Here is a 24,758-nt window from a genome sequence, read left to right as displayed (position 1 = left end):
AATTGTAATTTAGTCTGCATGACAAAAAATGCAAAGGAAAAAAAGTCAGTTATAACATGTCTATTAACCATGACAAACCGGAGTACTATGATAAATGCTATTGCTTGTTATTAATAGCCAACAGCTCAGCTAATAACGCTGCAATATCGCAGATCTGTACTATAGTACAGCACGTGCTATCCTAGACTCCTGGCTTCGGGCCCCCTTCGCCCCCCTGTCCGTACGTCAGTGGCTTAGCATTAGCTACGTTCTCAACAGACCTATATATCGCAGTTATGTAAGTTTCTATCTGTAAACGGATGCTGCGCAGACACATGTTCATTAAAATACGACAAATCCACGGTAAAGATGAATCACCCGGCCGCTTCCGAGCGCCAAAGAACAGGGCCGAGCCCGGATACCGTGAGCCTCATTCCAGCGAACAGTGCTGGAACACGCGCACGCGCAAACAGCACTCGGCTTTCTGCCCCGATCGCTTTCCTTGTCCCTTCTGCTCCACCTAACCAACGGACCCGGAGCCTCGTTTCCCTCCTCTGTGAGTGACAGCATATTCTGTCCAATCACGACGTCTAATTTTACCCGCGGCAGCCAATCACCGTCGTACGTCGACCCGAACCCTCGTCAAGCACGTTATGGTGCGCGTCTGTTATGTGTGCCATGGTCTCAGCCCAGTAGTGTTGACAATAGGGTGAAAAGAAGCAGCCCCGAATCACGAACGAGTCGAGGAAAACACCAAATCCGGGGTTTGGGGACGACGAGCAATTGAATCACTATCAGGAATGTAACTGCGTGAAGCTAATCGTTTTATATAGCCGTATTCTGGTATTGATGGGAGTTTGAGGGTTATTTCGTTGGAAGGCAAACGGTACTCGTGGGTTTGGCTGTTTCAGGCCAAGATTTTCCTGCTGTTCCGCCGCTTCTTGGGAAAAGCTGTTTGGACCGAGCTGGAGGTAGCCTAACAGTTAGCCCGGTAGATTTTCCCACATATAGGATAACACCTCGTCGCCGTCTCCGTTGCGAACCGCAGAGGATCAAGGTAAAGTACTACGCGTGGAGAGCTAACAGCCACTCGGTCGGCTGCAGCTTGTCGGGCTCGGGTCGGGACTCGGGACGGTGTGTGTTTCCCAGCCCAGTCGGTCTGTCAGTCTGTGAGCGCTAGCTATCGGTAGCAGCAATAGCACTGCCCCTGTATTTACATCTGGGATGATGGGTGATCGTCCAAGCCCGCCCAGGTAAAGTTATCTTACTAGCACACATTTGAATTTAGTTTTGATCTATTCAATGTTTTTGTAGAAGCTTCTTGTGTTTCCTTTTTGCACAGACAGCTAGCTGGTGGCGGCTAATAAGCTATGGCTGCATGTTCAACTTGAGCTAACCCGCGATAGCCGCAGCACTAACGTTAGCTAGCTAGCGTTACCTAAAATGCTGTTTTCTCTAAAACGGCTTGACGACTTTGGTGCGAGACTGCATCATCTCTGTGTAAATAATGTTTACCAGTTTTGTGTGGTGCGAGGAGACAGCTAGCTAACGACAAAAGCACCAAATTCTGACGATTGGTAACGGTTAAGCGTTGAGCTAACCTTGCTAGCAAGCTAACGTTATTGAGGTTATCGCGCTGTCAAGTTTTGAATGTTCTGCTTCTCGCTGCTGCCAGGCCCAACATGGCCAAGCGAACGCAAGCTCTGCTAACGGCTTGGTTTTTGACCTTATGCAGCTGATGGCGGACTTTACGGCCTCTGCTGATAACAGTAAATATTTAACATCAACCTGCATTGTAAATAGTTATTGTGGCATTTCACTGAGTGGCCGATCTTTTCTGGCAGAGCTGATGTCAGGACGGCTCATGGCCACCTTGTGTTATGGGTGAAGGCTGCTGTTAAATCCTCATGTGCTGAGCAATACTTGAAAAGTGAATCTGGCCTCAGACAAGTTAAGCTTTTGCTGTCACGTGTGGTGATGATCTGATATGATCCGACTCACTTTGCATTACAATTTTCTGCTTGCAAAATAGTTGTTTTCTACTGTGTTTATTTAGCAGTGACACGGTCGCTCCCTCACCACCATGATTCTATCTTCAATCATTCATGGTACAAAGTTTGATAGTGTTCAAGGTTGAATGACTTTTATTGTCAACTCAGGTTAATTTAGTTTCCATCTAATGGTTCTGTTACTGGTTATGTGTAAATGACAGCAGCATGTCAGGGGGAAGGTGTGGTGTTCTTCATTACCGCTCATGGTATCTGTGAAGGTGTACTCCAAGAATCCGCACTGGCTCATCCTGAAGGTTTTACACCATGTTGAGGACAGGACCCTCCCAGACTGAGATAGTTTAACAACCAGAAAGTCCTGTGTTTATGGTGATGCTGGTGTTGTAACTGACTTCTTCTTATCAGCGATGCGTGCACCTCCAAGTTGCTGAGTTCATCTGTTCTTTGTAGTGTGAACAGAGTAAATTATCAAATGGATGAATCACACCACTTAGATGTTCTGTCAGGTTTTTAGTGTGTAGTTAATAGTAGAAGCAGAAGGCTTTCAGAACAAATGAGTAGTAGAAGGTTTTGAAAGTTTAGATATGGGCTTTCTGAACCGTAATGGACCCTATGAGAAAAGTAAATCATGTTTTGCCTTACAAACAATTTTCTAAGGAGCTCTAATAGTCATGCATAATTTTGTAATGTAATAAAGAACTGATACAAGGAGCTTAAAAAACTGTTAATATATCATTAGAAAATGAATCAGCATTTAATTGATGATTGCTACGTTTACTGAGCAACATTACATTTAGTTGCTGTGAATGATACTTTGTCCCCACAGTAATGTCTGTAGTTTATTATTGAGTTGCAAATGAGCCAATGATTCAAAGATTGACATTTAATAAAGAAAATACTTCTGTAACACTTCTTAGAGATTGAATTCTTAACAACACTCTATAGACTGCTAATAACATTGTTTTTTTACTATAATAGTGACAATTATGTTGACCACCTTATTTTACTAAAACCTTAGTTTACTTGTCAGTTTTTATCTGCATTCACGTCTCAAATAATCACCTGAAATGCAAAAAAACCCCTAATATTTGCTTTTTACTGCAGCTTTTCCGTTTTGGTGCTCAACTTTTCTTTGGGTCTGCCTGTGTTTTACCTTTGGTTTTCTCCCCTTACCACTGCCTATTTGTTGACTTCCTGCCTACTGTAGCTCCCTCCCTGCCTCCTCTTCCTCCCTTTCTGTTGCTCCACTGTTACAAGCTTTGCCCCCTCCTCTCTCTTTCCTCCTAGTTCTTTAATCCCACCCTCCCCAAGCCTTTTTGGATGTCATCTGGTCTCTTATGTAAGAGGTGCGGGAGGAGAATAGCTCTGGTGCTTGGGTGGCATACGTCCGACCAGCCGCCGTAGTCTTGCTGTCGTCCGTCTGTTGTGGTTCACCATTAGTCGACTAGTCAGAGACAGTGAGGGACTGATGGTTGTACATGGGGAGTCCAGTGCTCCTTTGCATGGGTAAGTCACTCCAGCTAGGTTGTATGTTTTAAAGTGGAGAATTAGTGTAGTTGGTGGTGAAAGTGTTAACAACATTTTTGAATGTTCATTGTTGCTAGTGGTGATGAAAATGGCAGTAACAGAATTGGTTGTCCATGAATCTTCAATCACTGCTTATCAAAATGTACAACATCACAGGTGCTTCACTTTACAGAGTGAGGAAGTGGCATTAGGTCATACTGTGCCTTTTAGTGTCGTCCTTTTGTGAACAATGAATAATAGTTTTTATGTTTCCCCAGTGCAAAGTCTTCTCATGTCATTTTTCTGAACAACAACCCAAAGACATTATACCTCTCATGTGAACAAGAAAAGATTAAATGAGTAGATGGAGAGGGTAAATATCTGATCCTTAGCCATGATTAAAACTAGTTTACAGCACAAAATGAGAAACTGAATGAACGTAGTTGTGGATAATGAATGGGTGTGCAAAACTATAACGTCTAACAGTTTCAGATACTACACTCTACATGAACCACTTTTACTTTTGATTATTTGTAATCAACATCCTGGAAATAAGTATTTAACTGTTTATAGACATAGAACTGTAATGTCACAAAGGTGTCAAAGAGCGTGTACGTCCGAACTGTTCCACTATAAGCCATTAGCTGGAGATAATCCCAGCATGAAGGTAATTCCAGAGGCCTTGGCCTGCTCTGTCTCATCTCTGAAGCTCAGTAGCAGCACATCAAACACGGCTGCCTTTGGAAAGAAGGTTCATTCTCAGCTGTAATTCTGTGAATTGAAATCACTTTTTTGTGCAGTGATTACAGCATTGGATGATATTGATGCAAATGTTTCCAGTGGCAGGAAGCAGATTGTCAGTACTCAGCTGGAGGTATTTTCCCATCCTGAGCACAATAGTGATGCAGAAGGAATGTTTAATTATGACAGAGCTGATGGTGAGTTGTGTTGACAGATGTCTTTCCTGTCATGTCACTGGTCATATGTTAATCTGGATGTGGGGAATTTATATAATAGTAATTTAGATAGTGTTTTTGAGACAGCAGATATTCGTGTTATTCTGTTTTCAGAGTTAATCTTAGATACAGTGAAGGTCCTAATACATTTTAGAGTTTAATTGATTTCTGTTGTTTTGACGTATTCCAGCCATTAGGTGGTCTGTTTAATGGGAAGAGGGGAATCGGAGCCATCTGAAGTGCTGCTTATTCATTAATCACACTTGTCTCCCTCCACTTAAACTTACTTGCATCCACAGCCTTGTGGTCTCTAGCCGCAGATGGACATGTTGCTTTAATCACCTGCAAGCCAACAGCATGTTGTATAAGGTGATGGACGATCAGCTGTGCAGCTTTTTGCAGCCTCCAAAAGTCTTTCACAGTCAGCAAGTGTTGCCCGTATCCTCAGGCAACAGGATGACGTTGTTCGCTTGCACTGAGGGCTGCGTGTGTCCCGGTGCCTTTCCTCTCCTTGTTTGTCTCCACTCTGTTATACACAAGGCCTGGTGGACGTCCTGTATGATGGCCATTAGAGCAGCCAGCTCAGAGTACTGCCTGCAGCGCCTCATTCACGTCTCATTATGTAACCAAGAGCTCTAATTCACTTCTTATGCTTTTGTGTCATCCAGCTGAGTTAGTGTGGCCTGAGTTAGGACCTTTGTCCCCTCTTGACACCACAATCTCCACAGTCAGAAATCTAATTTCACATTCTATGACCAAATAATTTCTATGAAATGTTAAGTATAGATTTTTGTTCTGTCCATTGGATGAATCTTAAACACTAAAGTGCAGTCAACAAGTCAAATTTACACGTGTTCAACTATTGACTTTAAAGTTCCCTAAACCAAAAGACAAATGTATCTCATTGACTGAGTAATGTCATGCTCATAATACAATGTTTCATCTAAGGCTCCAAACCTCAGCAGACCTGTTATGAAATAGCTGTTTCAACTGCTGCTTCAAGGTCACCAGTGGACTTTGAACCATAAAGTCCTCAGGGAAAATACCCTTAACTGGGCGAAAGCTGGGCAGACTTTAATGAAAGGCAATCAGAACACTTCCACTAATCTTAAACCTGTAACATAACCTAGGCTTAACTTACTGTCTGTATGTTCAGGCCTTATAACGTTTTAGAACCTACTCTGGCTTTCACATGTCCAGTGGATTTTACTGCCTACAGCTCAAAGCGTCTTTGTACTCTTCAGTCTTATTGTTTCAAACATGTTCTCATGGGTGTAGTTCGCATGAGCAGTTAAGCAGACAGTAACAAGTGTGATCGCTGCTTGTTTTTGTTGTAGCCAGTTTCTCTTTACTTGTAATCAGCAGCCAACACACAGCAGTGGAGGTTTCCTCTGCTTCCTCCCTCTGTGGTGACGGCGTGTGGCCACAGAGCCAGGCGTCTTAGGTGGATGCCCGTGTTTTTGTTTTGTGTATTTGATGGTCCATTGGCAGGTAGGCACACGGTGTATTTGTGTACCGTTACCGCCTTAGCCGAGACCTAAATAATGTCCCACTCTGGGAAAATGAGGATGTCTGCTCTGGCTGCACAGGTTTGTTATGAGACCTGGAGAGTTGGAGAGCTGAAAGTTTGTGTCAGAGCTGCTCAGTGTCATTAATATTGTGGCTGATTGTTTAAAGATCTGCGTCACTCCACAGATCGTGTGTCTGATGGTAGCAGGTGAGGTTGGCTGCAGAATCATGTGGGTCTGGTACAGAGCTTTGCAGGTGTGGGCCGGGCACAGCATTGCTTTGGGACTGCAGAACTCGGAATGAATCAGAATCAGAATGAACTCGATTAATGCATCCTAATAATCTATTGGCTAATTTCTAAAAACACTCATGATTTCTTTCTTTTAATTTGGTGATGCTTCAGGGGTGTTGGTGAATCATTGTGCAGTTACCTGTTGAATGTGTATTGAATATGATCTTATTAACAGCCTACATTGGTCTATGTGTGTTTCTCTCAGCAGGGCTATGTCCTCGGCAGCCACCACGTCTCCATCTGTGGACAAAGTGGACGGATTTTCACGGAAGTCTGTCAGGAAGGCCAAGCAGAAGCGGTCGCAGAGTTCGTCCCAGTTTCGCTCTCAGGGCAAACCTATAGAGCTCACGCCCTTGCCACTGCTCAAGGGTAAGAAGAAGCGGAGCGGGTGTGTGTTTGTGGGGTGATGGGCTGCATCAGTTGACTAAGACTAGCGATTAATTCGATCTGACTTGTTCTGTCCATTTAAAAATTAAAGCTGTAATGAAGATGCATTTTAAAAGTCAGCAATCACCTTTTTTATTGCAGTAGAAAGAAATGAGGCCCACAGCAGATCAGAGCGGCTTCCTAACCAACGGTGGCACACTGTCCTGCTGAATGACTTGTCTGCTCCACAGTGTCAAAAGCAAGTTGAGGAGAGGAATGTGAATTTATGAAGAAGCCAAAAAATTAGCAAGGTGTAGACTTGAAAGGTTTTTGCTTTGGAGCGACTGTTAGAAGGCAGTTTTCTCACAGCATGAGCTGACTTGACTCAGCTTTTTAATGGTCAAATATTGACTCTGTAGACTGACTGATCAGACTGAAGTGTTACCACCTTCGCTGCAGCCATTTTGTTATCCGAAGTGTTTCCTAACCTCCATCTGATGCTCAGTAACTTTTTGCTGTGACAAAAATTCACAGTGTGAAGTAAGAGCTGCTTTCGACACAATTGAGAATCCTTTGAGAAGTTTGTAGCCTTCAGAAATCTGAGATCGTGTCTTGATTTAAATAGTTTGGAGCTGCAGGTCTTGAGTTTTCTTTAAAGGGGACCCACCTGATGGTTGGAGCCTTGGTTTGTTAAGCTCCTGTTTATCTGTTTCTGTAACTCGGCTGAACCTTGAGTCAGTTCCTTCCTGCGTGTCTCTGTCTGAAGGTGCTCGAGGTTCCTATGCCAACTCCACTTTGTTTGTGCATGTGTGCATTAGCGACGCGCCCAGACAGGAAGAGCAGTGCGATGATCTCTGTTTCCCCAGCGGAAGACAAACGTGTTGTATCTGATTCTTTAATCACATCCTTTGATTGGTCCAGTGACTGTTTTTCATAAGCTGAGGCCTGTAGGTCTGTGAGTAGTGACGGCAGCAGACACTGTCTATCCTTAGGTCTTTGCATGGAACCACTGGCCACAACTAGCATCACAAACCAAGTCAAGGTGAATTGGGTTACGTGTGTAATGCACATTGGACACACCTTCACATTTCACATGTGCACCTGAAGCGATGTTGTGATGTTTTCTTTTGGTGAAAGCAGGAATGCTGCCAGACAGAAACCAGACAGATCCACTACTTGTCAAAGTCGAACGTGAAACCACATCCTGCTTTCTTCTCAGGTGGAGGCTCCACCCTGTCGCTTTTACCCTGTGTTTGTGTTAAAATTGCACCAGCACATGCTCCACCTGGAGCAGAAGCATGTGTTCATATGTAAACACAGCAGCTGACGTCTGCCCTCATAAAAAGCTTCAGCGTTGTACGCAAGCACAACACAGATATTCAGTGTTTGGTAAAGAATCAGATTTAGATCTGTTTGAATTGTTTCCAGGAAAGTCAGAGTGTACTCCCTCGAAAGCAGAATGTCTCCTTTCCCTTTTCTGAACATGACGTTGTTAGTCAATAAGTATTCAAGAAAAAGATTCCAGATGTTTGCTGAAGAATTGACACTTTGACTGTACAAACGTGTTTACGTGCTCACATCGGTCATTGTTTGTTCATGACTTTGTGGCAGAAGCCACTGAATGTCTGATTTCCCGTCTTTGTCTTCGGACTATTTGAGCGCTGTGCTTTGATGGACTCTCCTGCTGAGGGCTAATATACTGTCCAGCACCAGCCAGGGTTAGCAACCGTCTCCTAGAAGCAGGAACTACACACTCAGACTCAGTCCTCAGTGATGTGTGCTCCGTTTTAGTTTAATGTTAATAATTTGTCCTAAACTATAGTCTCTGAGCAGCTGCACTGTACCCGATGTTGAATACAGTTCCAACAGGATTTCCCCTCTGGAACCTAAATAAACACAGTGGTTGTAATAACGGTTCACTTATAATTGGACAATTACTCTGCCATGCAGCAACAATGTCCAGAATGTGCCTTACGCTATTGTTGTAGTTGTTTTTATAGTCTTACTGTATTTATCTGAGGCTGAGCAGTATTCAACAGCATCTCTCGGCACCTTCCTGCTTCACTTTCACATGCTCCCTTCACATTCACGCTGCTCCACACATTTCTCACCTCCCCAGCGCGCTCGCAGTCTGCTGTTCCCGACCGCAGCTTGACTGAAGCGCCGCTTTTAGCCGTAGTAGCTACAGGAGGCGCTTCGCGTCCAACAAAGTCAGGTTGTCCTGAATTAGAAGCTGGGCCGTAACAGATTTAACCGCCAGGCGTTGTTCCTCGTCTGCTGCTCCTGTACCGTGTCTCCTACATTGTGAAAACCGTGTGGACAGCCACGTTCTGGCTGAGTGAGGTTCTTTGTGGAGCATTTTCTGCATATTTTCTACTACATCTCAACGTATTAGCCCCTGGACAAGCGGCTGTTGTCTTCAGTATACCCAGGCTTCATCACATACCAGTTACACAAGGTTTGATCCTTTGGTTTGTGGTCAGGAACCAACTGATCAAACCCTTGCAGATAAGTTAATGCCAACATCTGTCCATTTATAAGTTGTATAGAGATAGTTGTTAGATGAGAGAACGTTGTGGTTCCCTTCCTGGCATTAATAACCACCTTTATGCAGAGGTTTTTGTCAGGTGGTGTCCTTTGCTTGGGCTGAATATACGATAACATGATGGAAATTGTTTTACTGCTTAAATTCTGTAGTCTTGTAGCAAAAAGAGTCACAATATTGACTGATTGGTTGTGAAAATGAAATGTAGGTAAAACTGAAACTGGTAAATACTGTTGGTTCTGTTTGGAAATGAACAAAAAGAGCATAGGAAGCAGCTTCTTTGCTCCTGATCCCAGATCAGGATACCCTCCCTCCAGTCACAAGACGTCTACTCCAGCCTCTGAGCCTCCCTTCACTCCCATATATGTCCACATAAACCAAGTGGAAGAAGAAGGATTAAGTTCGCTTTTTCCTCTTATCTGTCGTGAACTTTAAGCCACAGATGAACAGTGATAAACAACGAAAACCTTATGTCAAACCTTTAAAAATGAGTGTAAGAAATGGAAGCAGCTCTTGTAGAAGACACCTGTAGGGTGTTATCATTTAAAGAGTATGAGTTTATGTCCCGACTCAGACAACAAATCTGTTTCCCTGCATGTTACATGTAACAGTTTGTTGTTGGCTGCGTATTCTTTACATTTCTCTTTCATTCGTTTGTAATGGAGGAAGCTGCTTTTTTCCTCTCTTTCTATAATCTCTCGGTTGTTTCCCTCCGCCTCGAGGAACACATGTACATGAACATGGCAGCAGTGGGCGTCTGGATTCGGTGCGTCTCCCTGGGAGCTGTGTGTTGAGCGCACATCAAGATGCTCCAATCACTTTTCCTTTTTCCTCCTCCTCCTGCCTGTGGGTTAGTCACCGTCACAGGTCAGACTTGAGCTGGAAATGACAAGCAGGGTCTTGGTAAAGCGTGGTGGATTACATAAATCCCATCGAGCAGAGGGTGCAGTTCCTTAAGGGGATCCCTGTGCAGAACGGATGACGCACACCCTCCGGAATTCTCACAATAGATGCAGTTGATGTGACAGAGCCACGCCCTGATAGAACAGATAAAACGCTGAGAGCCTACCTCAACTCTAGATTTCTGACCATCATCCCATGTTTTCTACTGTGACTCGCTAACTGTCCAGTTTGCCACAATTTGTACTAAATGGTTTTCTCCCATATTATAACTTGGAGAAACGATTGATGACTTTATTCCCCTAATGAATAGAAAACATCTAAACACAGTGTGACAAGAGTCTGTAGTGTTTTAAATATACAGTAGGAATCTCGTTTGTTGGCTTCATTAAGTGATGGGATGTTCACTTAAGCACTTGGAACGAGGCAGGAATGTAAACATGAGTGAGAGGTAGTGACAAGTCTGGCGGGAAACCTGGTGGAAGGATCAAGAGTCCTTTAATGTTCTCTGGCAGGATGGGATGTTCCTGTTAGGCAACAGCTAAATCCACCGCCGGCCAAACCACAACTCTCCTTTATTCTCCTTTTGTCAAATGACCATGTTATCATGTCAAGACGTAGTCACACAATCCTGATAGATTGAATCCTAGATGTCCCTGAAGCCGACTGGAGGAACCAGGAACAGGGTAAAACGTGTTGATCACCTGCCACGTGGATTCATCCACACAGCTTTAGTTTCAACTTTAACTCGGGCTCTCAACAGCTGGTGCCCTTCATAAACGCAAACCTCTTTTAGCCTGATTCTGAAACACTGTTAGAACTAGACTACGCTGCTCAAGACAATCCTCTGTTTGTTTTTCCCCAAGCAGAACATTTTTAGTAACTCCAGCTCTTTGGTTTTTGTTCACAGAATCAGGCCCAGTTTTTACACTTGCCTGTGCGTGTTGGGTCTGGCTGATAAACCGTAGCAGCACCATCCATGTGAGGAGTGGGGAGCGATTTGTGAATAAAATCAGGCCTCCTTTCCTCCTCCTCCTCCTCCCTCTGCTGTTGTGACCTGCAGACTTTCCCGTCTCCTGCCATGCTGACGTGAGCTGCAGTGATGTGTATGGATCAGGCCCCTCCTACCACTGATGCTGTGGCATGTATCTGATTTCCACAGCAGCCCGGTCGGATGTGGGCCAGATCCTCCTGTGGCTGAAGGTGTTTTCAGCCTAAATTAGGTTCCTTTCACATCTCGGGCGCTCGTCGGCCTCACGTAGGAGGACTGATCTGTCTCTGACCTCCCAGCGCTTTAAAAAAAGAGAAGCAATAAATAGAAAGCGGGAGATGCACAATGCTGCCCAGCCCGCCCCTGGCTCTGCGGCTTCCTCTGGGCTCTTTGGCCAATGGAGCCCACTGACACGCTGCCTCGGCCTCCCTCCCCTCCACCTTCTCCCTCAGGGAAACCTGATCCACGAGGTGTCTCTTTACATTTTTCCAGTCCTACTTGCTACAAACAAGTCACAAGAGGCGTGTGGGTCTGATAAACTCCTGTGGTCCACATGTTCGGCTGAAACGGTGACGCTCATGACTGCGGGTTTCTGCGGCTGGTGTCTAACGAGGAGCGGAAGTCTGATTAAGTGAGTGACGGTGTTTATGTGCTGGTGCTGTGGGGGAGCGTGGAGTTTTAAAGTTAGCTGCTGCTGTCAGGCTGTCGCTGCTACCAGACGGCCCAGTTTGTCATGTGTGACCGAGGCCTGACTTAAAATGGACTGGGACGGTAACAGAAGACGAGTGTTTTTACTGGCCGGGAGGAGAGTGGAAAGTTCACTGGTGGAATGAGTTCATTTTATCTGTATGACACTGGAACCATGGTGTCCACCGGCCTCCTGCCACATTGTCTGATTGGTTAGCCAGAACCTTCCCGTCAGTCCGGATCAGGGCGTCAGGATCTTCACCCTTCTTGGAGACTCGGTAGCGACTCGGAGGCACTGTGGCAGCTGTTTGGTCGCTCTGTTCCTGTGTTGGACTGTGATGCGTCCTTGCATGGTCTTCACTGGGAAACCTGCGTCTAGGGATCCGACGCCTGCTGCTCTGCAGCGTTTTGGTAGCCAGTGGTAGGTTTTCCCGGTGTTCCCCACCTCAGCTGTCGGTGACACCCTAGCAGGGCCTTGTTTCTGCGTGAGACGACGTCTGCGTGGACTCAACTCCTGTCTGTGGACACAAGTGGCCATGAGTGACACAGTCATTTGGGGAATTAGTCACTAACTTCTCTACCTGTTTGCTTTGTGCTCAGACAGTTACTAAGTAACAAAACACTACTAAAAGTTTTATTGCTTCTTTATAAAATACTGTTATTATGTCTTCAGAGGAAACTCTGGAGTCCTGACACATCCATCGTCTACAAAGTTGATCCAGACCTGAACGAAACACGCCCTAATTAATTTTATTGCTGTGACTCAGGCGCCTATGTTGATTAAGCGCTGTCTTGGGTAAATACTTCTGCAGCAGGTGTTGAGTGAACTTAAAGCTCAGGTAGCTCCTGCTGCATTACGTTTGATTCAGCGGTGCTCTGGGCAGGAATTCCTGCTATGTGAGGGGTCCAGCCCACTCACCTGAAACCGTGAACGCTGCCTTTGTGTGTACGAGTCGTCCTGCTGCTGCGTCAGAGAGCTTTAACATTCACACTCCTAAAACGCCCATGAAGTGACACATTTGCATCATTGGATTCAGTCAGAATGAAACCTTTGTATTTGAGGAAGCAGTGTTGAAATACATAAAATAGTAACTCTGAAACTATTAGATCTGTTTTCCTAAAGTTCTGCGTTTGGTCCCATAACTCTTAGTGTCTCCTGCTTCAGTGAGATGTGATTGAGATGTACTGTCACCAACCCACCGTGGAAGTGAGTGCGTCTGTGTTCCTTCCAGCTGCAGGAGCAGGAAGCAAACTTTGCCCAGGTTGACGTTGGTCGTGTTAATGATTGACAGCACGCGGCGCTGGGCAGGGCTGCGTATATGAGACCTGAGAGCGTGGAGATATGAGCACAGGGGGTTTGTATCTGGGTCATGAATATATATTTCTGTGTTAATTTTGCACAGCAGCCTTTGCTGGAACCTCGTATGCACAGTGAACGTATGGTCCCGCGCTGATTACTGAGCCTTTGTTCTAAAATTATTCTGCAGACGTCGTATACACTGAAATTAAAAAATTAATATGACCAACAGAAGATTTGTTGCTGATCAGATGCGTGTTTCTCAAGATTCAACATTAAAAAAAAAGTTATTAATCCCAGAGGGGAGTCATTTTGCACACATTGATCGCTGTCACAGTCGGCTCGCTAACACATCTACACACACACACACACACACACACACACACACACACACACACGTTTTATTATACTAATACTGCATGGATGAAGATCAACCCTCACAGACAGAGCAGTAGTTGTACAGGCTGATGGCACCGGTAGGAAGGTTCTCCTGAGGCGTTCTGTGGAGAACCTAATACTGATCAGCTGTGGCTGAAGGTGCTCCTCTGTCCAGCCACACACTGTGTGGGGGTGGAGGTGTCGTCTATAGAGAGGAGTTGGACCAGCATCCTCCTCTCAGCTACAGCATGTAGTGGGTCCAGCTCCACCCCCAGAACAGAACCAGCCCTCCGGATCAGTTGGTCCAATCTGTTACTGTCTGCTCCATTCATGCGGCTGCTCCACAGACCACAGGGTAACCTCTTCCTTTTTAATAGTGAGAACGGTGACAGCACTCACAGATTACCTAAAGTCTATCTCCAGCTCCTTAGTTCTACTGATGTTCTCTGATAGAGTCATCAGAGAAGTTCTGGAGATGACAGGACTTGAGTTGTACCTGAAGTCTGAGGTGAAGAGGAAGGAGACAGGACTGTCCCCTGTGGAGCTCCTGTGCTGCAGACACAGTTCTGCAGGCGGACGTACTGGGGGCGGTTGGTGAAGTAGTCCATAATCCATGAGATCAGGGCGGCTCCACCTGCATGTTCTTAAGTTTTTCTCCCAGCAGCGCAGGCTGGATGGTGTTAAATGCACTGGAGAAATCAAAGAACATGATCCTCGCTGAGGCGCCAGGCTGCAGGTGGTTGTAGGTGCGATGGAGCAGATGTATGATGGCGTCATCCACTCCTAGATGGGGTTGATATGCAAACTGGAGGGGGTCGACTGAGGGTTTGACCAGAGAACGCATGGATCCAGGATCAGCCTCTCAAAAGCCTTCATGATGAATAAATGAACAGACCTCTAATGTGAGAGGTCTGAGTTTGATGGTGGGACCTATGGTGACAGTTGCTTACTTTGACCAGTGTCGACGATGAAACTGTGGCTTGTTAAAGAGACATAAATAAATATCAAACAGCAGATGTTTGACTGCTGTAGACTGTCGCCGGTGTATTTCTGCCCTGTTTAAAGGTTGTGAGCAGATGTCGGCATGCTCAGTGTTTTCACACTAATTGTTTATGTAATGTTTAACCTCAGTGGTAGTGAAACTGTTAACCCCACAGGAAGCTTGACACACAGCTGTGTTCTCCGTTGGCCACATCTGTTTTCTTGTTTACTAAAGTTAGTGGCAGATAATGTCGCGCTAACAGTACAATAGCATGGCTGGAACCCCAGGGGTCCGGGGTTCCAGCATTACGGGTCCTGGCCCGTCTTCTGCTCTACTCTCAGGAGGAGCGTGTTCATGCTCATGTCTTCAGCCTTGTTTTCAAATTCCTGTTCAAAATCCAATCTATGAACCAAACGGGCTGAATTCATGGTCGACTCTTAACCTTTGATTTGAAGCATCGTTAAGCTTGTTATGGACACATTTGATGTGAAGTTCATCAAATGGAACAATACATTTACAATAATGTGTAAAATAGCTCTTACTCCAGCAGCGTTGCTGGTGACGTCTTCTGTATCGATCCAGCTCAGTAACTACTGAGTCCCAGCAGCAGGAGCCTGTTGGGTGCGACTGGAACGCGGCTCCTTTCACTGGGTAAATAAGGTTAATTAGAAGCCACCGGTCTCCAGAGCCCAGAACAAAGGTCACACTCAGTGACTTGACATTTCTGACGGTAGCTCTGCATGTCTGGCTGATTGTTCCCCTAATCTCCAGTCCCACTCCACTGTTTATACACTTTATAGCAGCTGCTGCAGACGAGCTGTGTGTACATACATCAGCTCATCGTAGCAGCACATGATATGCTACAAACTGACCTTCAGGACCGGGTCCAGTCACCTTCTGTCCATCTGTTGGAGCCGTTAACTCTCTCTCTCCGTCTCGCTGTACTGTAACTCGCCCACGTCCGGGCTGCTTTTAGAGACGTGGGGCTTTCCCGCTTTCACCGAGTGTGTGTGTGTGTGTGTACTGTGTGTGTGTGTGTCTGGTCATCTTACACCTTGCGACGCTGTCCTTCCTAGTCTTGTGTTTCCACTAAAACCTCTGCAGCACGTTCTGTGTACAGAACAGTTTCATCTAAGAATAGTGGAGTATTTTCCATTGAGCCAGTCAGTTTTTGCCTCCTGCTGACTACACAACTTTAACTTGATCTTACAAACACTCCAGCTGCCCTTGAATGTTTCATTTGCTGCCATTTTAGATGTAAAAAAAGGGCAATTCTTAAAACCTCTGGACAGAAGTCGAATGGAGTGTGTTTGAGCTTCTGACCTCTCGATCCAAACCTGGCTTCATCGGTGGAGTTTGTTTCCCTAACGAGACGTCGTCCTGCTGTGCTTTAAACCCTCAGCATCATGGAGCCACTTAGCGGATCCAAAGGCTGTTAAATAACCACACGGAAACATTTAAGCCGTCACCCACATGTTTATGACTCTGAACCTGTGCTCACACACATGACGCCGCGCCTTTAAGCATTTCACCTTCAGGACACTTGTTGTGTTTGTCCAGTGTCTACATTTGTGCAGTTTTGCAGCAGTGACTGTGTTTTGCTGTGTAATGGCTCCATGTGTGTAAGTTCCGCTTAATGTTTGCTGCTGCAGGAATGACGTAATCTCTGCTTTTCTTTGTTTGCGTCATGTTTGGGTTTGTATTTGAGACTTGACACTAAATGTCTGATTGATTGAGTGGATGTGGAGCTCCTGTCCTTGTGCACACGGGGTCATGCTGTTGTGTAATCATCTAACTTACAGTGAAGGAGTTCCAGTGAGCCATCTGACTTCTCTGTCCTACGCGCTGCAAGTCGTTAAGCTTTTTTCCACCATTAATTAAGCAGCAGCCTCTTCTCTCTTCCTCTGCCAAAGCTGAGAAACAGAACAGAACGAGCAGGGAGGAGAAAACCAGTCAGAGCATCAGCGTTTCCACAGGCCCAGGCCGCACTCGTAAAGAGTCTCAGAATAGTCGCGTTGATATGGGACCAACGTGCTTCAAGAAATACTGATTTGACCTGGTGTCAACGGTCGTCCTCCTCTGCTGCTCGTTCCCCAGAATGAAGTTAAATGCTAGAATAATTCTGTTTCTTTGTCGAAAATTAAATGGCGGTTCAATCAATGAAAGCTCTCATCATCATTTTATAGTGTATTGATAATAAGTGCAATTTGGGCAGAGATGAGCAGCTCAGCATTTAAGTCTGCTTTGTCAGTGTCGTAGTTAAGTGTTTTGAAGCTGTTGGTTGTAAATTCCTTCATTTAAATGTAAACTGACCGAGGATCAGTAATTTTTCAGGCTCATGTCATCTGTTGACACAGAAGACGACAGCAGAGGCTTGATGCTGGTTTTAGTTGTAGATTATTTTCCTTGCTTCTTCCCATAGTATCTGATGAAACACACTGACTTCTACTAACTGTTGCTGTGGTGATCTAGCCATAATAATCCTCCAAATGATGTCTGGATTATAGACAGAGCTCAGCAGCGCGGGTCCACACACAACCATTTCACTCTAGGTTTCCGTCCCGGGACACGGTGGCTGCTGGATTACAGGACAGTCCCATATAAACTAAATGGATTTGGGATAAAGACGGATGGATGAGTAAATGCCTCAGTGATATGATGAGGGCAGTTTTAGACATCAGAGGTTTATTTGAGCTCTAATGGGACCAGTCTAGCAAAGCAAACATAATCATACATTTATTTCTAGTAGCTAGGAAATGAGAACAAACCTGCTGTAGTTTGTCACACTGCAGACACAGAAGTGAAAGGTCAGACGAAGGCCAACGTTTGGATGAGGTGTGTGATTGACTTTTGCCTCCGTGCTTTGTCCCTAGAAACACACAGTGGATGTGTTGTATGAGTCTTGGGCAGGCGGTTCTGGTTCTGGTTGGATACCACCAGCACCCTGCCGTGGTGTGGCCTGGCCCTGCGTTTGTGTGAGTGTGTGTGTGCTAGCGTTTCCACTCCAGGGTTGTTCCTTGCTGATGCATACGGAGGCTTTCTGGATTATTCTGGGCTGCAGCTCGCACACGCTCGCACACTTTCCTGCACACAGCTGCTGAGTCTCTCTCTTTCTTTCGATGGTTTCTTGCCCAGCTCTGAGCCCGTTAGCTGTGCGCTCTCTGCGTCTCTGTACAGGGATTACCGTGTCCCATGTGATTATCTGTCTATTAATAGCTTCCTTTAAGGCTGTTCACATGCTCGTATAGCGGCAGAGCTGCAGGATCCAGAGGCCCCCGGCTCCTGCAAAGCAATTGACCCCAAATCCTGCAGCCACTCATTACTGTAATGAACCACACTGTAGTGAAGACGACCACACTAAATAAACATGGCTTGTGTCCACAATGTGTTAACATTTGAATTAGTCTGCCCTGCGGTCACAGCAGAGAAGCAGCAGTCAGACACTGGGGCAACAAACAAACCATGTAGTTCTCTTTTATTGTTACTAAACATGAAACCAACAAACATGTACAAAACGCATGCGCTGTGACAAATGGCTGAATATTGTGGGGATGTTGGTTGCGGAGCAGGGCCCAGGTCTGATGGCAGTCACTCAGGGCTGGGCTTTGTTTGTGCCTGGCCTGGTTGGATGCAGTCTCAGTGAGCTGAGCTGAAGCAGGAGGCCAACAGGTCGTGAGGAACTAGTGGCATTTGGATCAAAACATATCCAGCTTAGTCACTTTAAATGCGCTTGGTCGGACCCGCCAAGGCCCGTTTCCCAGGAAGGGAAAGTGCACCCGGTCCAACAGTCAGAGCTGCAGGAAGTAGATTCCAGGATCCGTCTTTGTGATCTTCCCTTTGAAGTGCGTAGCTTCATGAGACAGAATATTACAGACGTGTCGTCCTCCTTCACTGAGCCAGTTGGTCATTGAAAAGGTGACGACCGTTACTCTCTCCAGAGGTAAACAGTTCAGCTCAGGCAGGAAAGACCTTCACACACAGTCACTGTGGCATCACCACCATTCAGACGTGTAGGTTGTGTAATTAAAGATATAATTACAGCTGCCAGTTACGATGGGGTGAAAAGGTCATTTCATTGTTACCTGAAGGTTCCTCTCTCATTCATATTCTGTGTGACCCAGCAGAATTCATGATGACAGACTTTGAAGTGTAATATTAGAGGATGCTCACGCTTCAGACGCACAGAGCTGCTCCTTTCACTGCAGCTTATCTCTTATACAATAGCAGCCTGGTCCTGCTGGGACGGAAGCATGAGGCCTGAGTTGTGGCGATGAGGAAGAGCCGATCGTCTTCCTCCACATCTGAACTCTGTGTGACCCCCTGCTGTTTCAGTGCAGGAGGAGACAGTGCAGTGCAGGTTCTGTGACAGCTCAGCCTCTGCTGCTCTCATCAAACACCAAACTCCTTCTCCCTGTTTAAATGACTGCCCGATAGCATTTGCTCTGTCTGTAACTTCATTCTGCTCCACTATAACAGACCTTTGTGTGTGTGTGTTGCAGACGTGCCGACACCGGAGCAGCCGGAGCTGTTCCTGAAGAAGCTGCAGCAGTGCTGTACTGTGTTTGACTTCATGGACACGCTGTCGGACCTCAAGATGAAGGAGTACAAGCGCTCCACGCTCAACGAGCTGGTCGACTACGTGACCGTCAGCCGGGGCTACCTGACGGAGCAGGCCTACCCTGAGGTGGTCAAAATGGTGAGGAGGGCGCCCCCGCAGCCGCAGCTCCCCACCCACCTGCAGCCTTCACCCCTGGACCACGTTACCACTAATGCTGCTGATTGCGATCCACTTGGGTCCAATGTTCATTGAGCTTTTTTCTGTGCTCCAGGTGTCTCACAACATTTTCCGAACCCTTCCGCCTAGTGACAGTAACGAGTTTGACCCCGAGGAGGACGAGCCGACGCTTGAGGCCTCCTGGCCACACTTACAGGTAAACGGCTGTGTTGTTTGGTCGGATCGCTGAGCGCAGGTCTGTAGGCGGTGCCAAGCCAGTATAACGAGTATTAAATGAGCAGTTTTAAAAAAATCATTATTCAGTCTAAAGGTGAGTAATGAAGACGTCTGTTAAGCTGGAACGGCATCGTTCTCCCTCCATCCAAACTAAACCAGCAGTTTAGTTAGTTCCGGGTTTAAACGTTTCAAAAAACCACAGTACTTGTGATTTAAATGTAAAAGCATTTGCCACATACTGAAAACGATGAGTGAGGCCAAACACACACTACACCTACGTTGTGACGCTGAGGAGGGTAAATGTGCCGCTGCTGCCGTTGCTTGTTGTGTTTGGCTCCTGGTGGGAGGTTGGGCTCTGTCCAGCTCTGAAGCCAGGCTCTCTGGTCTCTCCCTTCCCCTCCTCCTTCTCTGTGCGCCTGCTGCTCAGGAGTCCTTTAGAAATGAGATGCAAATCTCAAGGAGAAGCTTCCTGGTAAAATCTTTTTATTTTCTGATTCGTCTCATTCGCCATAAACAACATTCTTAATCCAGTCAAACTCCCTTTATCACCTAAATCCAGACTAATCCAGACATTTATCTCTTTCCCTTTGCTCTGTGGCTTCTGTGACCTTTGACCCCTATTAGCTCCCCTTCTCGTTCACTGTTTATGGGTCAGTTCTGAGAGCAGACATCCGTCTTGGAGATTCCACTGTTTTAACCAGATTGTTGTACAGAAGGAATTGAACTGATCTGAGAAGCACCAACCTCTTTCTCTCTCTCTCATTCTGTCTCTACCTCCATCCTTCCCCCTTTGTCTCCTCTCCAGTTGGTATACGAGTTCTTCATCCGGTTCTTGGAGAGTCAGGAATTCCAGCCCAGCATTGCCAAAAAGTACATAGACCAGAAGTTTGTCCTACAGGTGAGTCGCTGCGTCGTCCTGCAGCTTTTCCTTTTCTTCGTCTGTGTTTCCGTTCTAACTCCCACTTGCCTTCTGTCTCCTTGTTGTCCATTCAGCTCTTGGAGTTGTTTGACAGCGAGGATCCTCGGGAGAGGGACTACCTGAAGACAGTCTTGCATAGAATCTATGGCAAATTCCTGGGGCTGAGGGCTTTTATACGAAAACAGATCAATAATATTTTTCTACGGTGAGTCCTCAAATTAATAACAAAGATAATATCTGCTTTTGCTAGATGTGTTATTAGTTTGATACCATTTCCAGGTATTCACACGAGTCCAATGCTACATTTATAAATGTCTTCATTAAAACGTTTAGTTGAACCTGTGTCGTCTTTCTTTCTGCCTGTAGTTTTGTTTATGAGACGGAGCACTTCAACGGGGTGGCTGAGTTGCTGGAGATCCTGGGGAGGTATGTGGAGCCTCAAACACACACGTTCCCGCACGTCCTTCCTCTAAACCCAGTAAAACAACGTAAACCAAACACATAGTCAAGGTTTAAAAGAAGCCTGAACGCTGAAGCTGAAACCATCACTTTCATATTGACGCTTCTTACGTTGTTATTGGTCCTCCACTTCATCTTCTTAGGCTCACAGTGACTCTCTTTCGTGTGTTCATATTTAATTCCTGTTTCTCTCTCTCTCTTCTAGTATAATCAATGGTTTCGCTCTGCCTCTGAAAGCGGAGCATAAACAGTTTCTGGTCAAAGTGTTGATCCCCCTCCACACTGTCAGGAGTCTGTCTCTCTTCCATGCACAGGTAATGTTTTACTGATCGCTCGAATAGATGCTCCCTGGTCAAACACCCAGAGCTGCAGAGACGTGTGTGTTGTTTAACACTGTGCTCTCCTCTACCTGCAGTTGGCGTATTGCATTGTACAATTCCTAGAGAAAGACCCAACATTAACAGAACCAGTAAGTCGATTGTTAGACCATTTTAAATCTTCTCCGAGTAAAAATCCTTTTAAAAACTGAAGGTCTTTATCCTGATTAAATCTGAAGTTAAAACAAGATTGATAATTTAATAATATAGTGTTAGAATGTGAAAAGAAGCTGCTGTGACCTCCAGTGGTCAGTAACGTGGTCGTCTCCTCCTCAGGTCATCAGAGGTTTACTGAAGTTCTGGCCAAAAACCTGCAGTCAAAAGGAGGCGAGTCTCTGTCTTTCCTTTTCCCCTGTAGCTGCCGTTGTGTTCCTGTGCTAACGCTTCTCTCCCCTCCCTGACCAGGTGATGTTTTTAGGCGAGCTGGAGGAGATCCTGGACGTCATTGAACCCACACAGTTCGTCAAGATTCAGGAGCCGCTCTTCAAACAGATTTCCAGATGTGTCTCCAGCCCACATTTCCAGGTGGGTGACGACCCGACGCTCACGTCAGACGGTTGAAACACGCAGAGTGGATTTAACAGAAACATCAAACCCTAAAGCTTCATTCAGGAAATCAAAACTCTGGGGCTCTCACTTCCTGTTGTTAATTCAGCTTTGGGTTCTTTGTTTCCAAGGTGGCAGAGCGAGCCCTGTACTACTGGAACAACGAGTACATCATGAGTCTGATCGAGGAGAACTCCAGCGTCATCCTGCCCATCATGTTCTCCAGCCTCTACAGGATCTCCAAGGAGCACTGGAATCCGTGAGTGGCTTTAAAATGAGTGACTTCTGCTCTGAAACGCTGAATCTAAACTAACGCTGAGCAGCTCTTCAGCTCTTTCTTCTTTCCACTGATCTGCCCTCACCTCATCAGGACTGTTGACTGTAAACAGCGGTGAACTGTTCATAACAAAACTAATGCCGGGTGAAAATGAGTTTAGATGCTGCTTTATATAAACTGAGAGACAAATTTATGAACACGACTGAAGGTTGAACCTCTAAACTGAGAAATGATTAAGTAACATCAGAGACGGCGATCAGCTCAACTACAAATGTCGGCGTCAGTTCCAGCTGAGACAGCGACTCGTCCTAAATGTTTAAGGGACCGAGGAGTCGCCGCGATGTCTGACAGTCAGACTTAAAGCCTGGTTTCTGCTGCTGCAGCTCTGCTTTACACCATCAAACCTATAGTCACCTATAGTTTATGAAGTAACATATGAATCCACGTTTCTACAGCTGAAGTGTGAACTGTGTGTGTGTGTGTGTGCTGTGCTCAGGGCCATCGTGGCGCTGGTCTACAACGTCCTGAAGGCCTTCATGGAGATGAACAGTACCCTATTTGATGAACTCACAGCCACTTACAAGTCAGACCGCCAACGGTAAGAAGCTGTTCACCTCTGGAGCACTGGGAGTAAAGCCGAGCTGTGACGACTGCAGGGCTGATGGATCACAACCAGCACAGTGTTGTAACAGGAAGTCACTTTTCACGTTTCTGGTTTGGTTTCAGGGAGAAGAAGAAGGAGAAGGAGCGGGAGGAGCTGTGGAAGAAGCTGGAGGACTTGGAGCTGAAGCGGGGCCTTAGGAGAGACGGGATCATCCCAACTTAACAAAGACAGCGCCACGCTCCCTCCTGCCGCCTCCTCCCTCCCCCTTTACCCCCCTCCCTCCCCCTGACCCCGACTCCCCCGCCCCCTCCTCATCAACCATGTCTCTTTACCAGAAATCCTGGTAAAGGCCGTTGTCTGTGGATGGACACCGGGCGCCCGCTGGTTTCTTAATTGTGTTTTTTATGTTTTTTTCTCCTGTGTTTGTGCGACTTACTTTACAGTAGATTCATCACGTCTGTTTTCATTATTTCAACAGCACTGTAAATAATTATTTTTCTTTTTTCCCTTAAACTGATATTATTGCAAACAGAAAAACAAACAATAATAATAAAAAAACGAAGAAAAAACTAGAAAATGAGAAACTGACTTGTGTGGGAGGGGAATTAAAGGAGGACTAAACACTTGTGTGACTGTAGGACACAAGATGAACTGAAAACAAACGTCCACAAAGAGAAGCTAGATGGGTTTGACTCCTCGTGGTTCTGCAGGACGGGTCTCTGTAACGTTTCTCTCCTGGTCCTCTGTGCTTCTCGTCGCCTCTTCGTCCTGACTCCCGATGGTGCGTCTGCTAATTCTGCCCCCAGTGTAGAAGGTGGGACAGACGAGGGTTCCCCCCTCTCCCCTGCAGGTTCCTAAGGACTGGCCCCTTCTCTCTCTGCTTCCCTGTGAACAGGTAGAAGGACTGAACAGAAACGTATTTAAAACCTCTACAGGGACACAAACACATCAGATACATCTCCTTGAGTGCGTTTACATGTGTTTTAGTGGAGGAGGGTGGAGGGAACGTGTCTCATCAGTCATTTATCTCATATCTTATCTGTTCTGCTTCATTCCCTGAGTCTGCACTCTCCCTCACTGCTGCTTCATTTCCTGCCTGTTTCATTCTAATCCAGAGCTCTGCAAGAAGCATTAGACCCAAACCAGTAGAAAAAGCCCAGAGAAGGACTGAATGAAGCTGGAAAAACGTAGACTATTGAACAGGTTTTCTCCCATCAGGTCATGTCTGCTAAAACACGATGTTTACCTCATTTTCAGTCCTTTCCAGCTGATTGCAATCTAGTGTAACCATCAGCTGCTCACGTTTTGTCCTTTGGTTTCAATAACGAGTGGAGCTTAGAATTCTCCTTCCTTTTCTTTCCACCGGTGTTTAGTTTGGATCATGTGTCGTTTCTGTCACTTCTCTACTCGTCCCAGCACAGAGAAGGTGGAAACGGCACCGCTGAACATCTGCACGGCCTCTTATTTCGCCACACAGTGATTGACGCTTAATGTGGAGGAAAGCAGCCTGGACGACTTCCACCAGGTCCAAACTAATATTAAACAGCTCAGTGACTTGGGTCCTTCATGTCTGAATTATTCTACAATAGAATGACGTGAACCTGATTCATCTTCTCATTGAGGAACATGAACCAACAGTGACTCAGGTCTGTCTGACAGGTATCTGTGGTTTCCACGGTCCTGGTTCCGACCCGCTGCTTGGTCCATTCATACACAGACACACTGGGTCCAACAGCTTGTGTTTCCTCATATAAACCATCTCTGACCATGTGGACCACGTGATAGAAACCAAGCTGTGTAAAAGGGCGTTCAGAACCCGACTCTGGGCCCTGCATCACTGGGAGACTCTGTCCCAGTCCTAATAGTGTGTTCTTCATCATGGTCTCAGTTGTGACAGGTGAGATCAGTGTGAATCTATGAGCCAGTGTAAATATGAGCAAGCGTGTAAAATCGTAAAGGCTTCACGTGTGAACGCACTCGACTCAAATACAGAAATGGACTCTTCATCACCTGATTATTTTCTCCATCCTCCATCTTTTTTGTGGCCCAGATATAAATGATTTAAAAACTAAAAAAAGATATAAAAGGGTTGGAGAAATACAAATGTTGAATTATTTTAAAAAATAAAGAGGTATTAAATTAAACTTGTTTTGTGATAAAGCCTAGATGCTGAAACTGCCTCATTTACTGGGTTCACTGTGTGTGTGTGTGTGTGTGTGTGTGTGTGT

The 24,758-nt window shown here is 45.8% G+C and overlaps 1 protein-coding gene across 6 annotated transcripts; it reads left to right on the top strand.

The window, feature by feature from the left end:
• The first annotated feature begins 641 nt into the window (after positions 1–641).
• Positions 642–24,695, top strand: ppp2r5eb (protein phosphatase 2, regulatory subunit B', epsilon isoform b). 6 transcript variants are annotated; one of them, XM_029138336.3, is made up of 14 exons: positions 642–1,036; positions 6,460–6,620; positions 18,897–19,093; positions 19,227–19,328; positions 20,154–20,246; positions 20,342–20,472; positions 20,634–20,693; positions 20,932–21,040; positions 21,142–21,195; positions 21,380–21,430; positions 21,509–21,628; positions 21,781–21,908; positions 22,423–22,524; positions 22,653–24,695. In XM_029138336.3, exons 2-14 carry the CDS (start codon positions 6,464–6,466, stop codon positions 22,750–22,752), a joined length of 1,404 nt encoding a protein of 467 aa, XP_028994169.1. In that variant the 5' UTR covers positions 642–1,036; positions 6,460–6,463; the 3' UTR covers positions 22,753–24,695. The 6 variants fall into 6 exon arrangements, with proteins under 6 accessions (XP_028994169.1, XP_028994168.1, XP_028994167.1 ...); XM_029138335.3 differs by having other exon boundaries at positions 6,457–6,620; XM_029138334.3 differs by having other exon boundaries at positions 642–1,232.
• Positions 24,696–24,758: the final 63 nt, after the last annotated feature.

This window comes from Betta splendens, chromosome 22 (assembly GCF_900634795.4).
Source record: "Betta splendens chromosome 22, fBetSpl5.4, whole genome shotgun sequence".
Lineage (NCBI taxonomy): Eukaryota > Metazoa > Chordata > Actinopteri > Anabantiformes > Osphronemidae > Betta > Betta splendens.
This window is presented reverse-complemented; position numbering and strand designations above follow the sequence as displayed.